Source organism: Myxocyprinus asiaticus, chromosome 34 (genome assembly GCF_019703515.2).
Source record: "Myxocyprinus asiaticus isolate MX2 ecotype Aquarium Trade chromosome 34, UBuf_Myxa_2, whole genome shotgun sequence".
NCBI classification, from domain to species: Eukaryota; Metazoa; Chordata; class Actinopteri; order Cypriniformes; family Catostomidae; genus Myxocyprinus; species Myxocyprinus asiaticus.
This window is the reverse complement of record NC_059377.1, coordinates 9306241-9325435: the sequence shown is the minus strand read 5'-3', so window position 1 is coordinate 9325435 and position 19195 is coordinate 9306241. Positions and strand designations below refer to the sequence as shown.

Sequence of the window (19195 nt, the reverse complement as noted above, 5' to 3'; positions counted from 1 at the left end):
GGTCAGGAGACTGTGATGGCCACTCCAGAACCTTCATCTTTTTCTGCTGTAACCACTGGAGGGTCAACTTGCCCTTGTGCTTAGGGTCATTGTCGTGCTGGAAAGTCCAAGAGTGTCCCATGCGCAGTTTTCGTGCAGAAGAATGCATATTGTCTGCCAGTATTTTCTGATAACATGCTGCATTTATCTTGCCATCAATTTTCACAAGATTCCCTGTGCCTTTAGAGCTCACACACCCCCAAAACATCAGTGAGCCACCACCATGCTTCACAGTGGGGATGGTATTCTTTTCACTATAGGCCTTGTTGACCCCTCTCCAAACATATTGTTGTGACCATAAAGCTCTATTTTGGTCTCGTCACTCCAAATTACAGTGTGCCAGAAGCTGTGAGGCATGTCAAGGTGTTGTCGGGCATATTGTAACCAGGCTTTTTTGTGGCATTGGTGCAGTAAAGGCTTCTTTCTGGCAACTCGACCATGCAGCTCATTTTTGTTCAAGTATCGTTGTATTGTGCTCCTTGAAACAACCACACCGTCTTTTTCCAGAGCAGCCTGTATTTCTCCTGAGGTTACCTGTGGGTTTTTCTTTGTATCCCGAATAATTCTTCTGGCAGTTGTGGGTGAAATCTTTCTTGGTCTACCGGACCTTGGCTTGGTATCGAGAGATCCCTGAATTTTCCACTTCTTAAGTGATTGAACAGTACTGACTGGCATTTTCAAGGCTTTGGATATCTTTTTATATCCTTTTCCATCTTTATAAAGTTCCATTACCTTGTTACGCAGGTCTTTTGACAGTTCTTTTCTGCTCCCCATGGCTCAGTATCTAGCCTGCTCAGTGCATCCACGTGAGAGCTAACAAACTCATTGATTATTTTTACACAGACACTAATTGCAATTTAAAAAGCCACAGGTGTGGGAAATTAACCTTTAATTGCCATTTAAACCTGCGTGTGTCACCTCGTGTGTCTGTAACAAGGCCAAACATTCAAGGGTATGTAAACTTTTGATCAGGGCCATCTGGGTGATTTCTGTTATCATTATGATTTAAAAAGGAGCCAAACAACTATGTGATAATAAATGGCTTCATATGATCACTATCCTTAAATAAAAGACAGTTTTTTTGCATGATCAGTCATATTTTCAAATCAATGCCAAAATGTCACAATTTCCGCCAGGGTATGCAAACTTTTAAGCACAACTGTATTATGCTCTTTGATGATTTGCCTATATCTGGTTTGCTTTGTCACTTGAGCTTTTTGAAGTGGATGTGTATGTTTTAGTGGTGTTTTGTGCTGAGATGAAATTATTAGAGATGTTTGTGAGTGGCATCATGTTCGGAGTTTGCGCTAGAAAAAAATCTTTATCCATTACTGACTGAAAATAAAATTTCCGTCATGATCTATTTTAATCTGTCATACTGTTTTCAATTTATAAGTACTAGGGTGACATTCAAGGCTGTAGCATCTATTATAATGTCATATACATAACAGTGGATAATCCTATAGGATATATATTTCTCATCAACCACCCGGTCATGCAGATTCGCGCTCTACAACATCAGGAAAATCAGACCTTTTCTGTCTGAATATGCTGCACAGCTCCTGGTCCAAACTCTGGTCATATCAAGACTGGACTTCTGTAATGCTTTGTTGGTGGCCTCCCAGCTAACACAATTAACCACTGCATATGGTCCAGAATGCAGCAGCATGTCTGGTCTTCAATCAGCCAAAAAGGGCTCATGTCACCCCACTCTTGATTTCACTTCACTGGCTACCAGTAGCTGCCCGCATCAAATTCAAGGCTCTGACTCTGGCCTTTAGGACAGCCAATGGAACCGCACCCTCTTACTTCTCCAGGTCTATGCTCCAACTCGCTCTCTGCGGTCTATGATCGAGCGGCGCCTGGTGGTCCCATCACAAAGAGGTACACCGCAACACTAAAACAAGTTTTTTAAGCTTTGCCGATTAAAGTGCTTACATACATGCACAAGTTCATGGAACTTTTTCAGTGGGCCTGATATCAACATAAAGTGTCACAGATGAGAAGCACACACATCTCTGAAGCTCAGTTAATACATTTACTCGCGGTGTGCCTTCTTTTTTGTTATTATTATTTTTTCACTTTATTATCATGCATTAACACACTGATGTAATGATTGCTGTATGCAGTCATGAAATCAGATCATTTCTCCTCGAAATTCGAACACAAGTATTCAAAAGAGACGTATATTACCAGGTGTAAATGCCGATGGTGCCAGTTAATATGCATCTTAATGCATCTTAATACCACGGAATACACAGGGCACACAGACACACAGCGAGAGTGTGTAAGAGAGAGCGTAAAGTAAAAACTGATGTACTAGGTAAACATTTTTTTCTTGTTTCTTTTTTATCTGTCAAAATGAATTATCCATCAATGTTTCAAAAATCAGTAATGACTGAGAATGTTCGGTTAATGCAACCACTGACATGTTGGGTTAAGTGATTGTTTGTGCCTCACCTGAAATTATGAGCCTGAGATGCCACAGCTTCAGTTTACTGAAGTTTACAAAAATCTTTGCATCATGACTTGCTGTATTTATCTCATATGGGCATCTTAATTGTTTACTCATTGGATCCCATTATCAGATGCATGGTGACTGTCTTCTTGCAGATAGTGCCTGGAGAAGGGGTTGTACTGACTAAGTGATTAGTTCTGCCCAGGGATTAAATTGGATGTTTGTTGGTGGGGGAAACCTAAAATCTGGTACAGACTACATTAATATGCTAGTGGTGGGGAATTTGACTCATCCCAGTGATTTAAGCCTTTAGAATCTGTTCACCAAAAAGATTCGTTCAGATTAATTGACTGATTCATTCAGTGACCAAAAACACAAATTCTTTCATGAACGAAACATCACAATATCACACAAATGAGATAGAATGGTGATTTAATGTTACAAAAGCCCCTTTCACACAGAGATTCCAGAAAGAATCAATGAAAAGCACTGTTCTGGCACTGCAAGATTTGGTTCATTGACACTAAACGAGTTTTTCCATAATCTGTGCTCACATTCACACACATCCCGGAAAAATCCTGTAAAAGACAAGTCACATCACGATATGACGTCTAATGTAAAGCGTCTTGGGTTTACAGAATAACGTGTGTCTTTTCTCTCAAGAAGCCTACTCTTTCATCCTATTGACAAACAAATCATTTGCGAAGACAGTGGTTTTCATGTTAACAGTGCCCTCATGTGTACAGAGTATGCCCTACGTGATAATCCCATCAAATTACCTCTCTGTTGTTTCTTTAATTAACCTCTCAGTTCATTTTTAACTGATAGTATAAGTCGAACAAATTGTTAATGCCAGTCAACTGGTTAACCGTTTACATCCCTAGTTAGGCACAGGGCAAAGGTTAGGTGTAGATTTTCTGTGGGACTATCAACACTGTGTTTAAATGTCGCATGCGACTCTCACAGCACACAGTTCCGTTTTAGACACAACCGTAGTAATGGAAGTCCTGCTGACATGCCTTAAAGGGACTTTGGCAGTACTCACTCTCAAACTGGCTGTCAGATTCCCGATTTTGTATGGTGTGTCATTTACATAAAATAATCATTGACTAGTTGTCTACTTTGTCTACTAGTTGACTAGTTGTCTACGTTGTGACTAGTTGTCTACTTGTCTACTTTATCTGAGGCTACGTCTACATTATTCCGGATACATTTGAAAATGGCGTTTTCGTTTCAAAATGCTCTCCGTCCACACAAGCGTTTTCAAGCGTTTTACAAAAGTTGCTCATCCACACTGAAATGTCTGAAAACGCTTACGTCCCTGAACTGCGCATGATTAAAACATAATACGCTTCGACATGCGTCATTTCCGTCAGGCGTTTATTTACTTTCCTCCTCTTTGAAACGTCGCGGCAATGTATGGTCTGAAACGCAACAGTCCTCGTGTTCCACCGCTGAACAACAGCTGTGAGTAAACATCCCGTCTCCTTTGAAGAAATGTAAGCTGAAGTATGTACAAACTGACATTAATCTTTAACAACGCAATCAAACTGGAGAGTAGCCAAAACAACTGTGATACAACGTCATCCACCATCTTGTTTTCAAACGAAAACGTATTAGTGTGGACAAGGCCTGAATTTGAGACTAAAATTAAAGGAAAAGAAATTAAATAATGATTTGGATCATTTCATGTTATCAGACAATCATGTTATCATGCTTTTTCAATTCACTGAAGTCTGCTCTTAATACCTATTCTCCTGATTTTTACGATATTTTATTCTTTTTATTTTATTTTTATATAACTATTTCTTATTTCATGTTCTTAATTGGTTTTTATTTTTTTTATGTATCTTGTATTTTCTTTAAAATCTATAAGTAAAGCACTTTGAATTGCCATTGTGTATGAAATGTGCTATATAAATAAACTTGCCTTGCCTTGCCTACTTTCCTGGAAGACTAGACAAATAGTAAAAATGGCCAGTATTGCTAAGTGTACACTCACCCTCTCCTCCTCCTCCCTCATGTCCGGCATGGTGCTGACACACAATGTAACTGCCGTAATGGCCACAAAAACTACAGAGAGGCAGGCAAATATCTTCCCAGCAATCCCCGAGTGGGGATTCTCCACCATTTCTCTGAGGCTGTGCATGCACCCAGCATAACGCCCCTCTTCTGGGCTCACAACCCCTGGCGCCTCCTCATACGACTGATGTGAAGTAAGCTCGGCCTCCTCCTCCTCCTGCCGGAATCTTTCCCGCTGCTCCTCCTGCCGAAGACGCAACTTTCTTAAACAACACCACTCCAGACTTGCCTCCTCTACACCCCAGTAAAGCAACTCCTCCTGAAAGGAAAGCGCACACATCTCCCGCAAGAGACGAAGCTTTCCGGCCGCCAGGAACGTGACAATGGAACGGAAAGCGCTGGGGCTTCGGTCGAAGAAAAATTCATTGCAGTGAGCATCATAGTCATCACACAAGTCAAGGATCTCCTCGTCATTGCTGCAGCTCCGTAACTTCCCCAGGCGCGTCAACGGGAACTCCTCGAGAGTGGACCACGGTATGCGATAACGGATGCCGCCTACGTTAATGATGGCGGCACGATCAACTGCACCACCCTCATCCATGCCACCTGCACGATGCCGGCTAACCTCATCCTCCTTTCTAGGCTTGCGCTGCAGTTGTGCTCGTTTGTAGAACACGCCCTTTTTGCTGCAGATCTCATGAGGGTTCTTCAAAGGGTTGGAGAGGTGGAAGGTGGTAAACTGATGATCAGTGCTGCCGGCTAGGAAGGCGACTTCCTGGTACATCTCTGCTGCTTGGCTGTGCGAGTGTATACTCCACAGATTCAAAGTTTACCAGGTCACATTGGCCACCCCACCACGTGTATGGCTGGGTTCTGGGAGACAAGAGACAAAGATTTTAATTTAGATTTTCTCTACAGTTCGTGCTTTAGGTTGCTAGTTCTGGCAGCAAAACTCAACGAAATTAGCAAAGCAAACAATGGTCCACAACACAGCAGAAAGCCACAAGAAAACCAAATTAAGTCTGCTTTTGTTAATTCTGCTGTGGCTTCATTCTGTTAGGGGTTAATTTTGTCATCATTTACTCATTCCAACCCAGTATTATTTGGCTGAATGTCAGAACTGTTCTTTTCCAAATAAAGTAAATGGATAGTGATTATACATCCAAGCTCCTAAAAGGACAAAGAGCACCATGAAAGTATCATAAAAGTACTTATTACAACTTGTGCACTATATTTTACGTGTTCTGAAGTTACAGTATATGATAGCTTTGTGCTCTGTAAAAATTAGTTGCCTGCAATTGTTATCTTAAAGAGATTTTTCTACCTGATCTAACCCTTAAAATGTTTTTGTTGGTGAAAGTTAGGTATATTCAGGCATGTTAAATTATTTTACTTCAAAATCAAACTAGTTAATTTAGGGTTGTTCCTTAATGTGAGTTCTTTTGTGTTCTTACGTTCTCATGGACTTGTTCGACGTCATCATCCACTTCTGAAATTCAATTACAATACTCAAGAACACAAGAACTGAGACTGCATAAAATAACTTGGATGTGTTCTCAATCAGTGCGAATATCGAGGATGCATCGGATGGTGACTTGTGGGCAAGAACCCGGTACTACGGTGGCAGACGAAGGACATTTATCATTGTGATTTCCCTCAAGAGTTTCTCGCTGTAAGCTCGCGAAAGTCTGAATGCTCGTGAGAGTTGTTATACTCCGTCAAAATGTATTGTTTTGTTGGGCATCATTTTAATATAGTCATAAACACATGGAGGAAACGAGTGTTGTCATTGATTTGATAATGCCAGTAATTCTCTCACTGGCTACAAATGTGCTGTGATGGTTATTTGCACAACAGGAGGATCGCTGCACATCTCAAAGCTCGCAATAGATGCCTTCTACATCCTCCTGTCCTTCCAAGTTCATTTTTCTAAGGTAGCTAGGCAAGACTGGTCTTCATAAGAACACAAGTCTGTTTTCTGCATTCTTTGCATTGAGAAATAACATAGATGTTACCACATGAAGCATATTTTTAGGTTAACATTTTTTTCAGTGTGCACATTTTATTTTTCAAATTTGCTTGCCGCATTGTGATTGTTCATGTGACAAATAAGAACCAATGGTGTTTGGTATCAATGTCATCAAGCCTGTTGCGATGTGTCTGAAGGCATATTTTAATTGAACACAAGAGTGAATAAGATTTATATAGCGCACAAGTCCTATGGACTACATTTAATTTGTTTTTTTGCCCTTTTTGGAACTTTGCAGAAAAAATCAACATCCACTTTTGGGTGATGGACATGAGGGTGATGATGTGGACTATTTCTGCTATCATTTTGTTGGCTTTTGCTAATTTTGTTTTGTTGGGCCCCCTGGGCCCCCGTAGCTGGGCACAATTCAATTCTACCTCTAAATTACTCCTCAATTCACCCTCTGTTTGGCTAAAGATTGAGTGAAAATGAGTACACATTTGCACTTTGCAATTTAACCTTTGCAATCCATAATTGACAAGATCTGGATCCAGAATTTTTATATAATTAACTTCAGCACACGTCGACTATCTTGAGGCCAATAATACTTATCGGAAATAAGTAATGAACTCATTACAGCTGTCAATCTTCAACCCTAATCCCACAAAATGTATACTAATATATACTTCTCAGTCTCCTTATCCTACATTGCATTCTCCTGACACCATATTTGCATACTTTTTGGAAACAGAAGTGAAAATATGTTCTTTCATGACTTTGAAAGTCCTAATTGCTCACAAATCTCGTGATGCCACTAACTCATGTCAAAACACAAGTTAATTCCCAAAGCGGAGGATTTAATTATATTTTCTATTCTCTTCATGGCTAAGTATCTAAATGAGCTGTGTACTCTACACAATGGCTATGTAAGGTCCAGTGCTCTCAAATAAATATCAGTGTAATTACTGTGATTGCAATATGAGATATAAGAATGCAATTTGAGACTGTCATCTGTCTCAAGTCGCCTTTGCAACCAAATCAAATTAAGTTTGCGAATTTTCCTCTACTTAACTCCAATTTATACTATATATGTCATAGCTATTAGATTGATTTATTTAGGTACAATATAAGAAGCAATTAACATTTATGCATTTGGCAGATGCTTTTATACAAAGCAACTTACAGTGCAGTTATTACAGAGACAATCCCCCTGGAGCAACCTGGAGTTAAGTGCCTTGCTCAAGGACGCAATGGTGATGGCTGTGGGGATTGAACCAGTGAATACCAGTTATGTGCTTTAGCCCACTACACCACCACTACTGCAATTAAAGAGGTTTAAATTTAAATTAATTTATGCTGTATCATGAAAGTCTTTTCCAATTAAATGTGTGATAAAGTGTTTTTTCAAACTATTTTAAAGTTAATTATGACTGCAACCAAGGAACGAATTGGGACAGTCATATTTTGGGGTTGCAGACAGTGAAAAAGGCTAGTCAGCCTTTGTGAAAACAAAGTGAAGTAATGTACTAATAGGACATATTTTTTCAGAGGGGTGTTTGTCACACTGTCAAAAGTGCTATCATAATGGCAGTGGTAACTTCACAGGAAGCACAGCTTCCTCTAAAATTTCATAAAAAATGCAATCACATGTGTAAAACATACAAATCTATAGATATATTACATCACTCTTGGTGCATTTCAATATTCAAGTGAATGTAAGTGTAAAATACCCACAATATCACTATTGTGCTGTTCGTTCAAGTAACAATCTGATTTTTTCTATAAGGACATGTCCATAGAATTTAGTGGATGCTTGGCCCCTATAGTGCCATAAAATCTTTTTCATCCTAAATTTCCCTCCACTTAAAGGTACTGTAAGTGATTTTTTCATGGAAAGGTATGCAAAAAAATGTCCTACTCCATGAAAGATATGAATGAAATAAGTGTTGTGTTATATCTCACCGGTCTCTGTAACAGCTCTAGACTCTGTAAACAGCGAACAAATATGTGTTCGCAGTCTGCGACAATGACACTTACTGCCTGTCAATCATTTTGCACGTTCTCATCGTATTGTAGTTGCAGCGATTTATTGAGGCATAATACATTTTTATACCATGTTGTTCAAAACAGTTGTCAGTTGAGGGTGCTATTTTACTATTGTTGTTTTTAACAACCATTTCTGCTCTCAATAAAGTTAATTTTGGTATTTTGGAGTGCTGGGATTTGGAATGAGGGGGCGTGGCTAGTCCAATGGCTCAGTCTCGTGGAAGTAGAATGGCTGAAATCGTTTACAGCACCTTTAACTCCAATTTCTATTACAAATGATATCACAATTAGAGTGAGTTCTCTAGGTACAGTATAACATAGGTAAAAAAAAAACAAAAAACATTTAAATATTATACAAGATGCAACTTCTGTTCACTATCGGCTTTAATTAAATTTCTTAACATGTTGCCTGGAGCCTCTGAGAGAGTAATGACTCACTGTAGACTGTCTAACTGAAAGAGACCTAAAGAAAGATGCCATAAATTACAGCTCAATCTATGAGTCAAAATATGACCCAGCATTTCCCAGCGTGAACTCGCACATAATGTGTTAGTTAAAGAAGATGCCAAGACGCTTTAAAATTTCAAACAAGGCAGACTATTCTCCTTTGTAGAGAGGACACTAGGTAGCAATGCCTATGACAATGATAAATCATTTTTATACACTCTACCACGCTTGAGTAAAACAGACAAATTTAGATGGATGATAAGAATGATGGACCTCACCAACATACCATGGTATAATGATTATTTTTTGGACATAGTACCATGGTAATAATATGTTTTTTTGACATGTTATACAGTATGATATACTGTATACTGTTTATAATGGGTGTCAACATTTTGAATCCATGTTAAACATCTGGAATTAAAAATCTAACTTCAACCTGTTTCGAAATTAGCCTTTCACTTAAAATGTTATGCTGATGATATAATTGGTAATGAAAAAAACTTTATTAAATTAGAAAAAATTTCACAAGCTCATTGCATATGGTACATGAATATGTTAATCATTCAGTACCATGATCAAAGTTTCGCCATCATCACATTTCGATATCATCACGGTACATAAGGGAAGTTCATTATAAACATCTTTTTTTTTTCCTTTTAGTTTTTCTGAAAGGTTAACTAAAGTGAGGTCTGTAGATTTATTTGGGAAAAGAGAGTGGTCAAAGGGAGAATCTAAGTAATATTCTTCTTCATAATGCCAGCTATATTGCTCAAGAGAAGTGCTGCAATCCGCAGTGGCCTTGTATACAAAGAAAAGCTTTACGTTTTTTTTTTTTTTAAGATCAGACTGTTATGTCATCAAGCTATTTTGAGTTTTATGCAACTCTCTCTCTCCAGACAGACCTGATTTTTAGTCATTGTGTCTTTTCAGGTCATTAATAGATTATTGTACAAGGAGATGAAGGAGAGGAATTGGAAAGGCATGTAGTCAGTGTATCTACAAGAGCTGACCAAATAGCAGGTGCGTTATACATCTGTGAGGGCTTAGCATTGGCATACAGAAGCAAACAGATTAATTCTAGTCAATAATGTGCAAACACGTAAACATAAACATGTAACTACAAGAGGAGTGGAGACATTTAGATAAACTTCTCTAAAGAGTGTAAGAATGCATATGAACTGAGACAGTGTGGGCAGAACTGTGCCTGCAAGTTCCTTCCTTCTACTTCCTTTATTTCTTACTTCACTCTTTACTTCTTCCTTCATCATTTTCTTTTTTTCTTGCTTCCTTCCAGTCTTTCCTCTTTCTTTCTTTTCTTCCTTCCTTCCTTTCTTCCTTCTTTGTTTCCTTACCTTTTCATTTTATCCTTCCTTCTTTCCTTTCCATTACTTATTTTCTCCCCATTGCTTCATTGCTTCCTTCCTTTTCCTTTCTTTCTTCCTTATTCCTTCCTTTCTTCTTTTCTTTTCCTTCTTTTTAGTCCTTCCTTCCTGCCTTCCTTTTTTCTTTCCTTTTCATTCCTTATTCCCTCCCTCCTTTCCTTCCATCTCTCTTTCTTTCTTCCTTCTTTCATTTCCTTTCCATTTCTTCCTTCCTGCCTGCCTGCCTTTCTTCCTTCCTTCCTTCCTTCATTCCTTCCTTCCTTTTACTTTCCTCCTTCTTCCTTCATTTCTTGTTTTCTTTTCCTTCTTTTTATTCCTTCCTGCCATCCTTGCCTTTTCATTCCTCATTTCCAATATCCCTTCCTTCTTTCCATTCTTTATTTCTTTCTTCCTCCTTTCCAAACACTCTTTTCTTCTTCCATCCTCCTTTTCTTTTTTCTGTCTTCCTTCCTGTTTAGTTTCCTTCATTTATTCTTTTTTATTGCTTCCTTCTTTTCTGTCCGTCTTTCCTGGCTTTCTTCCTTCTTTCATTTCCTTTCAGTTCCTTCCTTCTTTCCTTTCCATTACTTGTTTCCTCCCCCTTCCTTCTTTCTTCCTTCTTTTCTTTCTTCCTTCCTGCCTTCCTTCTTTTTTCCTTTTCAATCCTTATTTCCTCTCTATCTCCCTTCCTTCTTTCCATTCTTTCTTTCTTCCTCCTTCCTTCCCTCTTTTCTTCTTCCTTCTTCCTTCATCCTTTTCTTTTTTCTTGCTTCCTTCCAGCCTTTCTTCTTTCTTTCTTGTCTTCCTTCCTTTCTTTGTTTCCTTTCCTTTTCATTTCATCCTTCCTTCTTTCCTTTCAATTTCTTATCTTCTCCATATTCCTTCCTTGCTTCCTTCCTTTTACTTTCTTTCTTCCTTATCCCTTCCTTTCTTCTTTTCTTTTCTTCTTTTCTTTCTTTGCCTTCTTTTTCTTCCTTCCTGCCTTCTTTCTTTCCTTTTCAATCTTTATTTCCTCTCTATCTCCCTTCCTTCTTTCCATTTTTCTTTCTTTGTTCCTCCTTCCTTCCCTCTTTTCTTCTTCCTTCATCCTTTTCTTTTTTCCAGCCTTTCTTCTTTCTTTCTTGTCTTCCTTCCTTTCTTCCTTGTTTCCTTTTCATTTCATCCTTCCTTCTTTCCATTTCTTATTTTCTCCCTATTCCTTCCTTTTACTTTCTTCCTTATCCCTTCCTTTTTTCTTTTCTATTCTTTTCTTTCTTTTCCTTCTTTTTATTCCTTCCTGCCTTCCTTCCTTCTTTCCTTTTCATTCCTTATTTCCTCCCTTCCTTCCATCTCGCTTTCTTTCTTTCTTTCTTTCTTCCTCCTTCCTTCCTCCTTTTCTTTTTTCTTGCTTCCTTCCAGCCTTTCTTTTCTTTCCTTTTCATTCCTTATTTCCTCCCTCCCTCCCTTCCATCTCCCTTCCTTTCATCCTTCATTCAATTTTTTCTTGCTTCTTTCCAGCCTTTCTTCTTTCTTTCTTTTCTTCACTTCCTTCATGTCTTTCTTTCTTCCTTCTTTCATTTCCTTTCCATACTTTCCTTTCTGTTTCCTCCTTCCTTCCTGCCTGCCTTTCTTCCTTCCTTTTACTTTCTTCCTTCTTCCTTCATTTCTTCTTTTCCTTTCCTTCTTTTTATTCCTTCCTGCCTTCCTTGCCTTTTCATTTCTCATTTCCACTACCCCTTCCTTCTTGCCATCCATCCTTTCTTTATTTCTTTCTTCTTTCTCCTTCCTTCCCTGTTTTCTTCTTCCTTCCTTCCTTTTACTTTCTTTTTTCTTCCTTCATTTCTTCTTTTCTTTTCTTTCTTTTTATTCCTTTTTGCCTTCCTTACCTTTTCATTCCTCATTTCCACTATGCCTTCCTTCTTTCCATTCTTTCTTTCTTTCATTATTTCTTCTTCCTCCTTCCTTCACTCTTTTCTTCTTCCTTCCTCTTTTTCTTTTTTCTTGCTTCTTTCCTTCCTTCCAGCCTTCCTTCTTTCTTCCTTCATTTTTTATTGCTTCCTTCCTTCTTGTCTGTCCTTACTTCCTGCCATTCTTTCTCTTTTCAATTCATTTCCTTTCCTTTCCATTTTTTCCTTCCTATTTTCCTTCCTTCCTGCCAGTCTTTCTTCCTTCTTTCCTTTTCATTACTTATTTCCTCCCCATTCCTTCCTTCCTTCCTTCCTTATACCTTAGTTTCATATTTTCTTTTTATTCCTTCCTTCCTTCCATCTCCTTTTCTTTATTTATTCCTTCCTTCCTCCTTTTCCTTTTTCTTGCTTCCTTCAAGCCTTTCTTCTTTCTTTTTTCTTTGTTCCTTTCTTCCTTCTTTGTTTGCTTCATTTTTATTTTTTCTCGATTCCTTCCCTCTTTTCTGTCATTCCTTCCTACATTTCTTCCTTCTTTCATTTGCTTTCCTTTCCTTACCTTTCTTTCCTTTCCATTTCTTCCTTCCTTTTTTCGTTCCTGCTTTTCTTCCTTATTTCCTTTCCATTAATTATTTCCTCCCCCTTCCTTGCTTCCTTCCTTCTTTCCATCTCCCTTTCTTCTTTCTTTCTTTTCTTTCTTTGTTCCTTTCTTCATTCTTTCCTTCCTTCCTGCCTGCCTGCCTTCATTCCCTTATTACCTCCCTCCCTTCTTTCATTATTTTCTTCTTCCTTCCTTCTTTGTTACTTTTTCTTTCTTTCTTTCTGTATTTATTTTATTTTATTTTATTGATTATTCTTTATTTCTCTCTCTCTTTTCTCTTTCACTCCTGCTCACTCAATTCACGCAGAGCTCACAGTCACTGAGAAACCTATTCCTTCAGTCTGTATTGAGATCTATGAAAACAATGTTTAAAGACCTTGGAGGCTGTCACCACTATTAGCAATCAGCACAGATCCATACCAAGTTGGCTGCAACATTGATTTCTCTTTCCTGAACATCATAACAGCACACAGGGGGCTGGAGGTCACAGTATAGACATATTAAACCACAGCGGCACAAACTCTTCAGAAAAGACAGACAACAGTTTCATATGAACAGGCAGCGGAGGTCCTATGGAGCAGTGACTAACAGTGACAGATTAAAAAGAACATGTTCTGCTGCTGTACAGGGGTGTGTATGATTGATGGTGCAGCTGATGAGCACTGAGGTGCCATGCATCTCCTGGGGAAGATGAAAATCAATAGTGCTGATGGGGGATTTCTGCAATGGCACTTTGAGTTAGAGTCTTATAAAGGGATTCATGAATCAATATGAGGTATATTTGCTTGTTCTAATACAGTAGATGTTGGCATAATTCATGCCACTGTGGTGTACAATAAATGGGAAAACTATAAGTGCATTGTTTTTTCTGTCACTCAGAGTTTTGTTTTATGTATGCAGTGATTGTTTATGCTGCTAGGCAACCCTGAAAGTTTGTGATAAAACTGCACATCCTCTTAATAATTTAACTGAGCAAAGTTGAAACATTTTAAATTTTACAACAACACATTTGGATTAATTTCAGTGTCATTGTTTCACAATCAAAAAACATTTTTTTTTTTCATGTTTTCTTGATTACAATCTCTTGTAAAGAAAGTTGTGCACATCACGCCCCATTTAAAATGTCAATTTAGACAATATAAATCAAGGGTCTTTGACAGGGGGTCCACGACATTACTGCAGCTGGTATATACTGTAAATATACAATAAACCAAAATGCACTTTTACACTTTTAAAGTGAATAATATTTATCTTAAACCAAAGCATAAGTCAAAAAGCTAAATGTTTCATTTCTCCCTGCCTCATTAGAATTGATTTGTAAAATTAAAATAGTATATCACTCTGTACCAGCATCAAAAATTAACAGGCTTGGGGCAAAATTGCCACCAAATGTTACAAAAATTACCCCAAAATTTATGAAGGGTAGTGCAAAAAATAAAAAAATGAATAAAGCTCCATAATAAATTCTTCTTTCTTATTTGTAGCATCTGATATATTTAGAAATATTGTATTGTAGGCTATACATATTATTGCATAAAACATATAATATAATTACTCAGATAGAGAATACATCTTAATAAATAAGTTCAATTGAAGTATTTGACATATTTTTTATGTGTTTTGAAAACATGGCCTCATAAAGGTTAAAAATGGCCCTGAAAATCAAATCCAGGGGGCAAATATTGCCCCTCAATGGAAAAGATAAATTCTGACTCTGCTCTGTACATCAATAGTGATTAATTTAATGGCTTTACAATGTAAGCATCATGAGAAAGTACGTTGATACAATAATATGCTGCTATACACAATAGATTCAATCAATTTTATACAATGTAACGGGGCCCTTCAGCCAGAAAAAAGGTTGAAGACCCCTGCTATAAACCGATTAAGTAAAAATATTCATCAATTACTTTCAATTATTGATAACTGTAACATGTTTTGGGTCCATTTCATTTTTAATTAAGGGGTCTTTTCTCTCTGCAGCAAACAAAACTGTAAATTTCTCAGAATTAAAAACAAATGTATGGAAGAACGAAATAAATGAAGTTGGACAAAAGAACCAAGAGGGTGTCAGGTAGTTTGATTTAAAGTTTGATTTTGACAAGAACAAGTATGTGGCCTTTTACTTCATTTTCATAGTTGTTTAATACACTGCTGGGGTAATTCAGGTAGTGTATTTTTCATGTTGTGTCCCGTCAACTGACATGTCAGTCACAGGTCAACACTGATCATTCAGTAAGATTTAAGGGCGCTTAAAAGGACTTGCTTTCTACTTTCAGCTCACAAATGTTGACATGTTTTAAAGCAGAGCACTGCAGAGATACACGTCCACACTTCTGTAAAAGTGGCTGTGAAGTGTTTGGTAAATATCTGTAAAAGACACTGGAGTAATGGCTTTATATCAAATGTGATTTGCTGTGCTGGTGCACTAGACCTTTGCTAAATATTATTCCCACTGCGAAGCTGTTGTGTCACCTGCACAGCAAAATGATAAAAGTGCCTTTAAAAACCTGACATAGAAGTGTTTCAACTTTTACTATCCAACCTACCTCAAATAACCCTGTTAGAATGTATGATATCAGTTAGTTGGTTAAATGTCTTATGCGAGGTCAGTGGTCTTTTTACATGTCACAGCAGGTTTGCAGAGACATCTCTCTCCCCTTTACCAAACACACAGATGTGTTGTTTTTGTCCACTTTCAAGTGATTACTTTCTCTTTATATTTCACTGCACTTTTTAATAATAATTTTCTTTATTTAGACATTAAAAAACATTATTACTTCAAAGACCAGTTTGTGCATTCAAATATAGGCTACATAAAAGTCTATGAATCAAAGTTTCAAGGCATTTCTAACATCTTGAATATATAAATAATGATCTGTTAAGCATTATATAATGTTTATTATACTATTATAAAGCGTTAATAAACCATACACAGTGTAAAGTTATAGTCCTCTGGGTTAGCCTACTATTTCTCAGCTTTAATAACATTAGTACTTTTTAAATAGCATCTAAATTGGGATTTATTTTTCAGTTATGCCACTTTATAATCGTTTGTCATTTTTAAGATGACATTAGATCCGCCTGAAATGTCCCCCTACAACAGGACTTTCAAAAACATTGAATTAGTAAGAATTCAAACGTCTGTCCGTCTGTCCATGATATCATTTCAACTACAGTACAACAGCAGAAGAAGAATAAAAGTGAAATGGGCACGAAATGATGCTGTATCTCGACACCTACGACAACATTTCTAGAAGGCGCCTGTGATCCCACGCGCGTTTACAGAAGCCTTTGCCACAAAATGCGGTCTAGTTAGGTAGCTCCTAATGTTTTAAGACAGAGCAAACGTGTTTTGTTTAGCTACCTGATGCGGTTTGGTTACGATAACGCGCGCAGCATCAAACATGGAAGATCGAGATCTAAACAGAGTTATTAAAAACCAATCCAAACTAAAAAGGCAATCGACTTACCCGTTCTGACTGAGTTAACGCCATTGGTTTAGAGCTGACACGCTCATTTTCAGGTTGAAAATATAAGTTGTGCTGTGGAGCAGTCACACGGTTACTTTTATTCCTTTATCCGCATTTCTGGCTGATTTGATTCCAGCATCATTGCGAGTTTGAGCGCATGTGTGCAGCATCAGAGCCGGACTCAAACTACTGAAGTTCCTGTCAGCGTGTGGATGGGTGTTTCTGTTGCTGCTCCACACGCGCACACTGCCGTCCCAATCTCAGCTCGCGCCTGTTTGCTTATGCGAGCACATTACCACCATTCCTCATGCAAAAATAAATAAAGAGCACTTTCCCTTCTAATCTCACAACCCATTATGCAGAACAGCTCATTTGCGCATGAATGCATGTGGAGTTTAAGGCAGTACAATTATTTATAAGTGTAATTTTTTATGTTACTATTCATGTTTATTACACACGTCACGTCTTAATTGTGTAAATTAGTCTTACAATTTGTGTGTGTATATATATATATATATATATATATATATATATATATATATATATATATATATATATATATATATAATTTAAAATAATATATGATATTATATGTATCAGATATATAAAAATATCAATTATTCTTATTATTGTCATTATTATACATTTTAAATAGTGCAAACAATTATTGTAAATGAAACAGCCCAGCTATTCTTGAAAAACTGAACTGCAGTTCCTTTAAGAAAACTGTTTTGAAATATATAGATTGCACAAATTAGAATGCATAAACATAAATATTTATATACATAGCTACATCATCCTTCTCTCTTTTTCATATTTTTCTAATATCTTCTGACGTGGACACACACTGGTTTGGCCACTGAGGGGAGACAGAGAAGTCTATTCCTCTTATCAGAGGGATAGTCCATTTGTCCCCCTCAAGTTCACATCCCTCATTTTGTGTCAAATCAATTAAAAATAACCTGGGCATGGTGTAAATATGGGTTTTTGCTTGTAATAGCGTATAATGCGTTGAAAAAAAAAATGCAATCGTGAAATAATGATTCCCATGATCAAATCAGGTTACATTGTGTATTGCTTGTTTACAATCATGCTGTTTTGCCCTGAGAGAAATTGAAATTAAATATGCATCCAGAGAGTTTTGTAATTAAAGGCTGAGAGCTGATGTGTGGAAAAACTTCAGATGCTCAGCGTCATGCTGCTACAACATTAATTTTTGTTTGATATCTGCATAACAAACAAAAAGAGTGAAATATTATGTAAATTGATTCAGTTTAAAAAGTTTTAAACTGTGTATCTCAGTTGCACTAGTTTATGCTTGTCTGTTATGTTCAGTGTTAGGTGTAATCCAATTACAAAGTAATTAGTTACTGTAACCTAATTACTTTTTAGTAAAAAAAAAAGAGTAGTGTAATGCATTACATTTTAAATTCTTGTAATCAGATTACAGTTACTGACTTTCAATTCATTTAATTACTTTTAAGTACATTATAGGGTTATGCTTATTTCTAATATATTATGTAGAACACATGAATTATGGCCCCGTAACGAGTGATTGTGAAGGAGAAATGTGAGGTGCTGACTGTATGACTTGTGTGTAAACAATGAACAATAAAGAAAAATAGACATTATTTTGAATTTGTTGAGTGGAAAAATGTTTTAGAAAGTAACTTGAAAGTAATTAGTACTGTGATTACTTTTTAAATGAAGTCATTAGTGAAGTAATCTGATTAAAATTTTACAGAAATAATTAGTTATTTGTAGTAGATTACTATTTTTAAGTAATTTACCCAACACTGGTTATGTTTTGTGTCAAACATTAAAGGTGCACCCAGTCATTTTTTCCTTATCTAAAAATGTTTTACTCCTAAAAAAATTACTAGTCATTTTGAAACACGTATAAAATCATGAGCAATCTCATGAGATGAAGATTCCAGTCATATCTGTAATGTTATAAAAGCTGTTTTATTCTACATGGAGAGGGTCCCCTCATGGGGGCTGCCATGTTGGAATCACATGACCAGCCGAATACTACTCACTTAATCTCAGTAACCACCTTGAATTTGGACACTTTCACTCTTGGATTAAATAATCATGGAGCAGTGCAGTACATAAAATGTGATCTCAGTAATTTCGACCTTGTCATGATTGTTGGTGCCAGACAGGCTGGTTTGAGAATTTCTGTAACTGCTGACCTCATGTATTTTAATCCACACTGACAATATTTTTGTGGGCTTTGAAATAAATAAGAAACTAGAGTTCAGAGTTTGAAATGTTCGAACAGAAGTTGTCTTGTAAGTTTTTGCATTAACACATGTACAGGCTCAGCTAAAGTGTTGTTTTGGAAGCTATATGGCAGTAACCCACACAAACTCAAATGGCTCAAATGTAGTATTCTCTCCAGAGTGCTTCTCCAGAGGGTCAGACAGCGATAGTTCCAATTGAAAGTTGTTATAATGATGAGCAGTGCTGTGGGAGGGATTCACTCATGTCAGATACACAAGATAACACATGGAGGTAGCAAGTGTAAAACTCATAAAGCAACTCATAAAGCAATACAGCCAAACTGCACTGTTCTATAGCTTTCTTATGATCTTCACAGGCATGGTGAGAGAAGATAATGGTGTATGTTTATGCATGTGAAACAGAAAGAGTCAGTTGGGCATTTTTATATTTGTGCGTGTGTGCGTAAGTGTGTTAGAACTGTATGTCTCTGTTCAGGTGATCTCCAGCCAAACATGTGATGGTTAGGCACCCATGCCTTCAAGTAAACATGATTACACACATGATTACACACAGTAATAGATCTGCCTTGATATTCAGCTCTGTCCTCTTGCTGTTGAAAGGCATTCCTGTTTAAATGCCTGAAACCTGTAAGTACAGCACAGTGGCA

The 19195-nt window shown here is 37.2% G+C and overlaps 2 protein-coding genes across 2 annotated transcripts in view; both read right to left on the bottom strand.

The window, feature by feature from the left end:
- LOC127424846 (septin-7) overlaps window positions 1-4393 on the bottom strand; it is a 184737-nt gene extending 180344 nt beyond the window's left edge. Inside the window, exon 1 of the mRNA XM_051670331.1 lies at window positions 4389-4393. The gene's annotated coding sequence lies outside the window, so the exon portion shown is untranslated. The remainder of the gene's footprint in view (window positions 1-4388) is intronic.
- The window catches only part of LOC127424842 (potassium voltage-gated channel subfamily G member 2-like), a 51093-nt gene extending 34631 nt beyond the window's left edge, over window positions 1-16462 (bottom strand). The window contains exons 1-2 of the mRNA XM_051670318.1: window positions 16303-16462; window positions 4500-5392 (exon numbers count right to left, since the gene is read on the bottom strand). Coding sequence (XP_051526278.1) covers window positions 4500-5303 — 804 coding nt within the window. The 5' untranslated portion in view covers window positions 5304-5392; window positions 16303-16462. The remainder of the gene's footprint in view (window positions 1-4499; window positions 5393-16302) is intronic.
- Between the last annotated feature and the right edge of the window lie 2733 nt (window positions 16463-19195).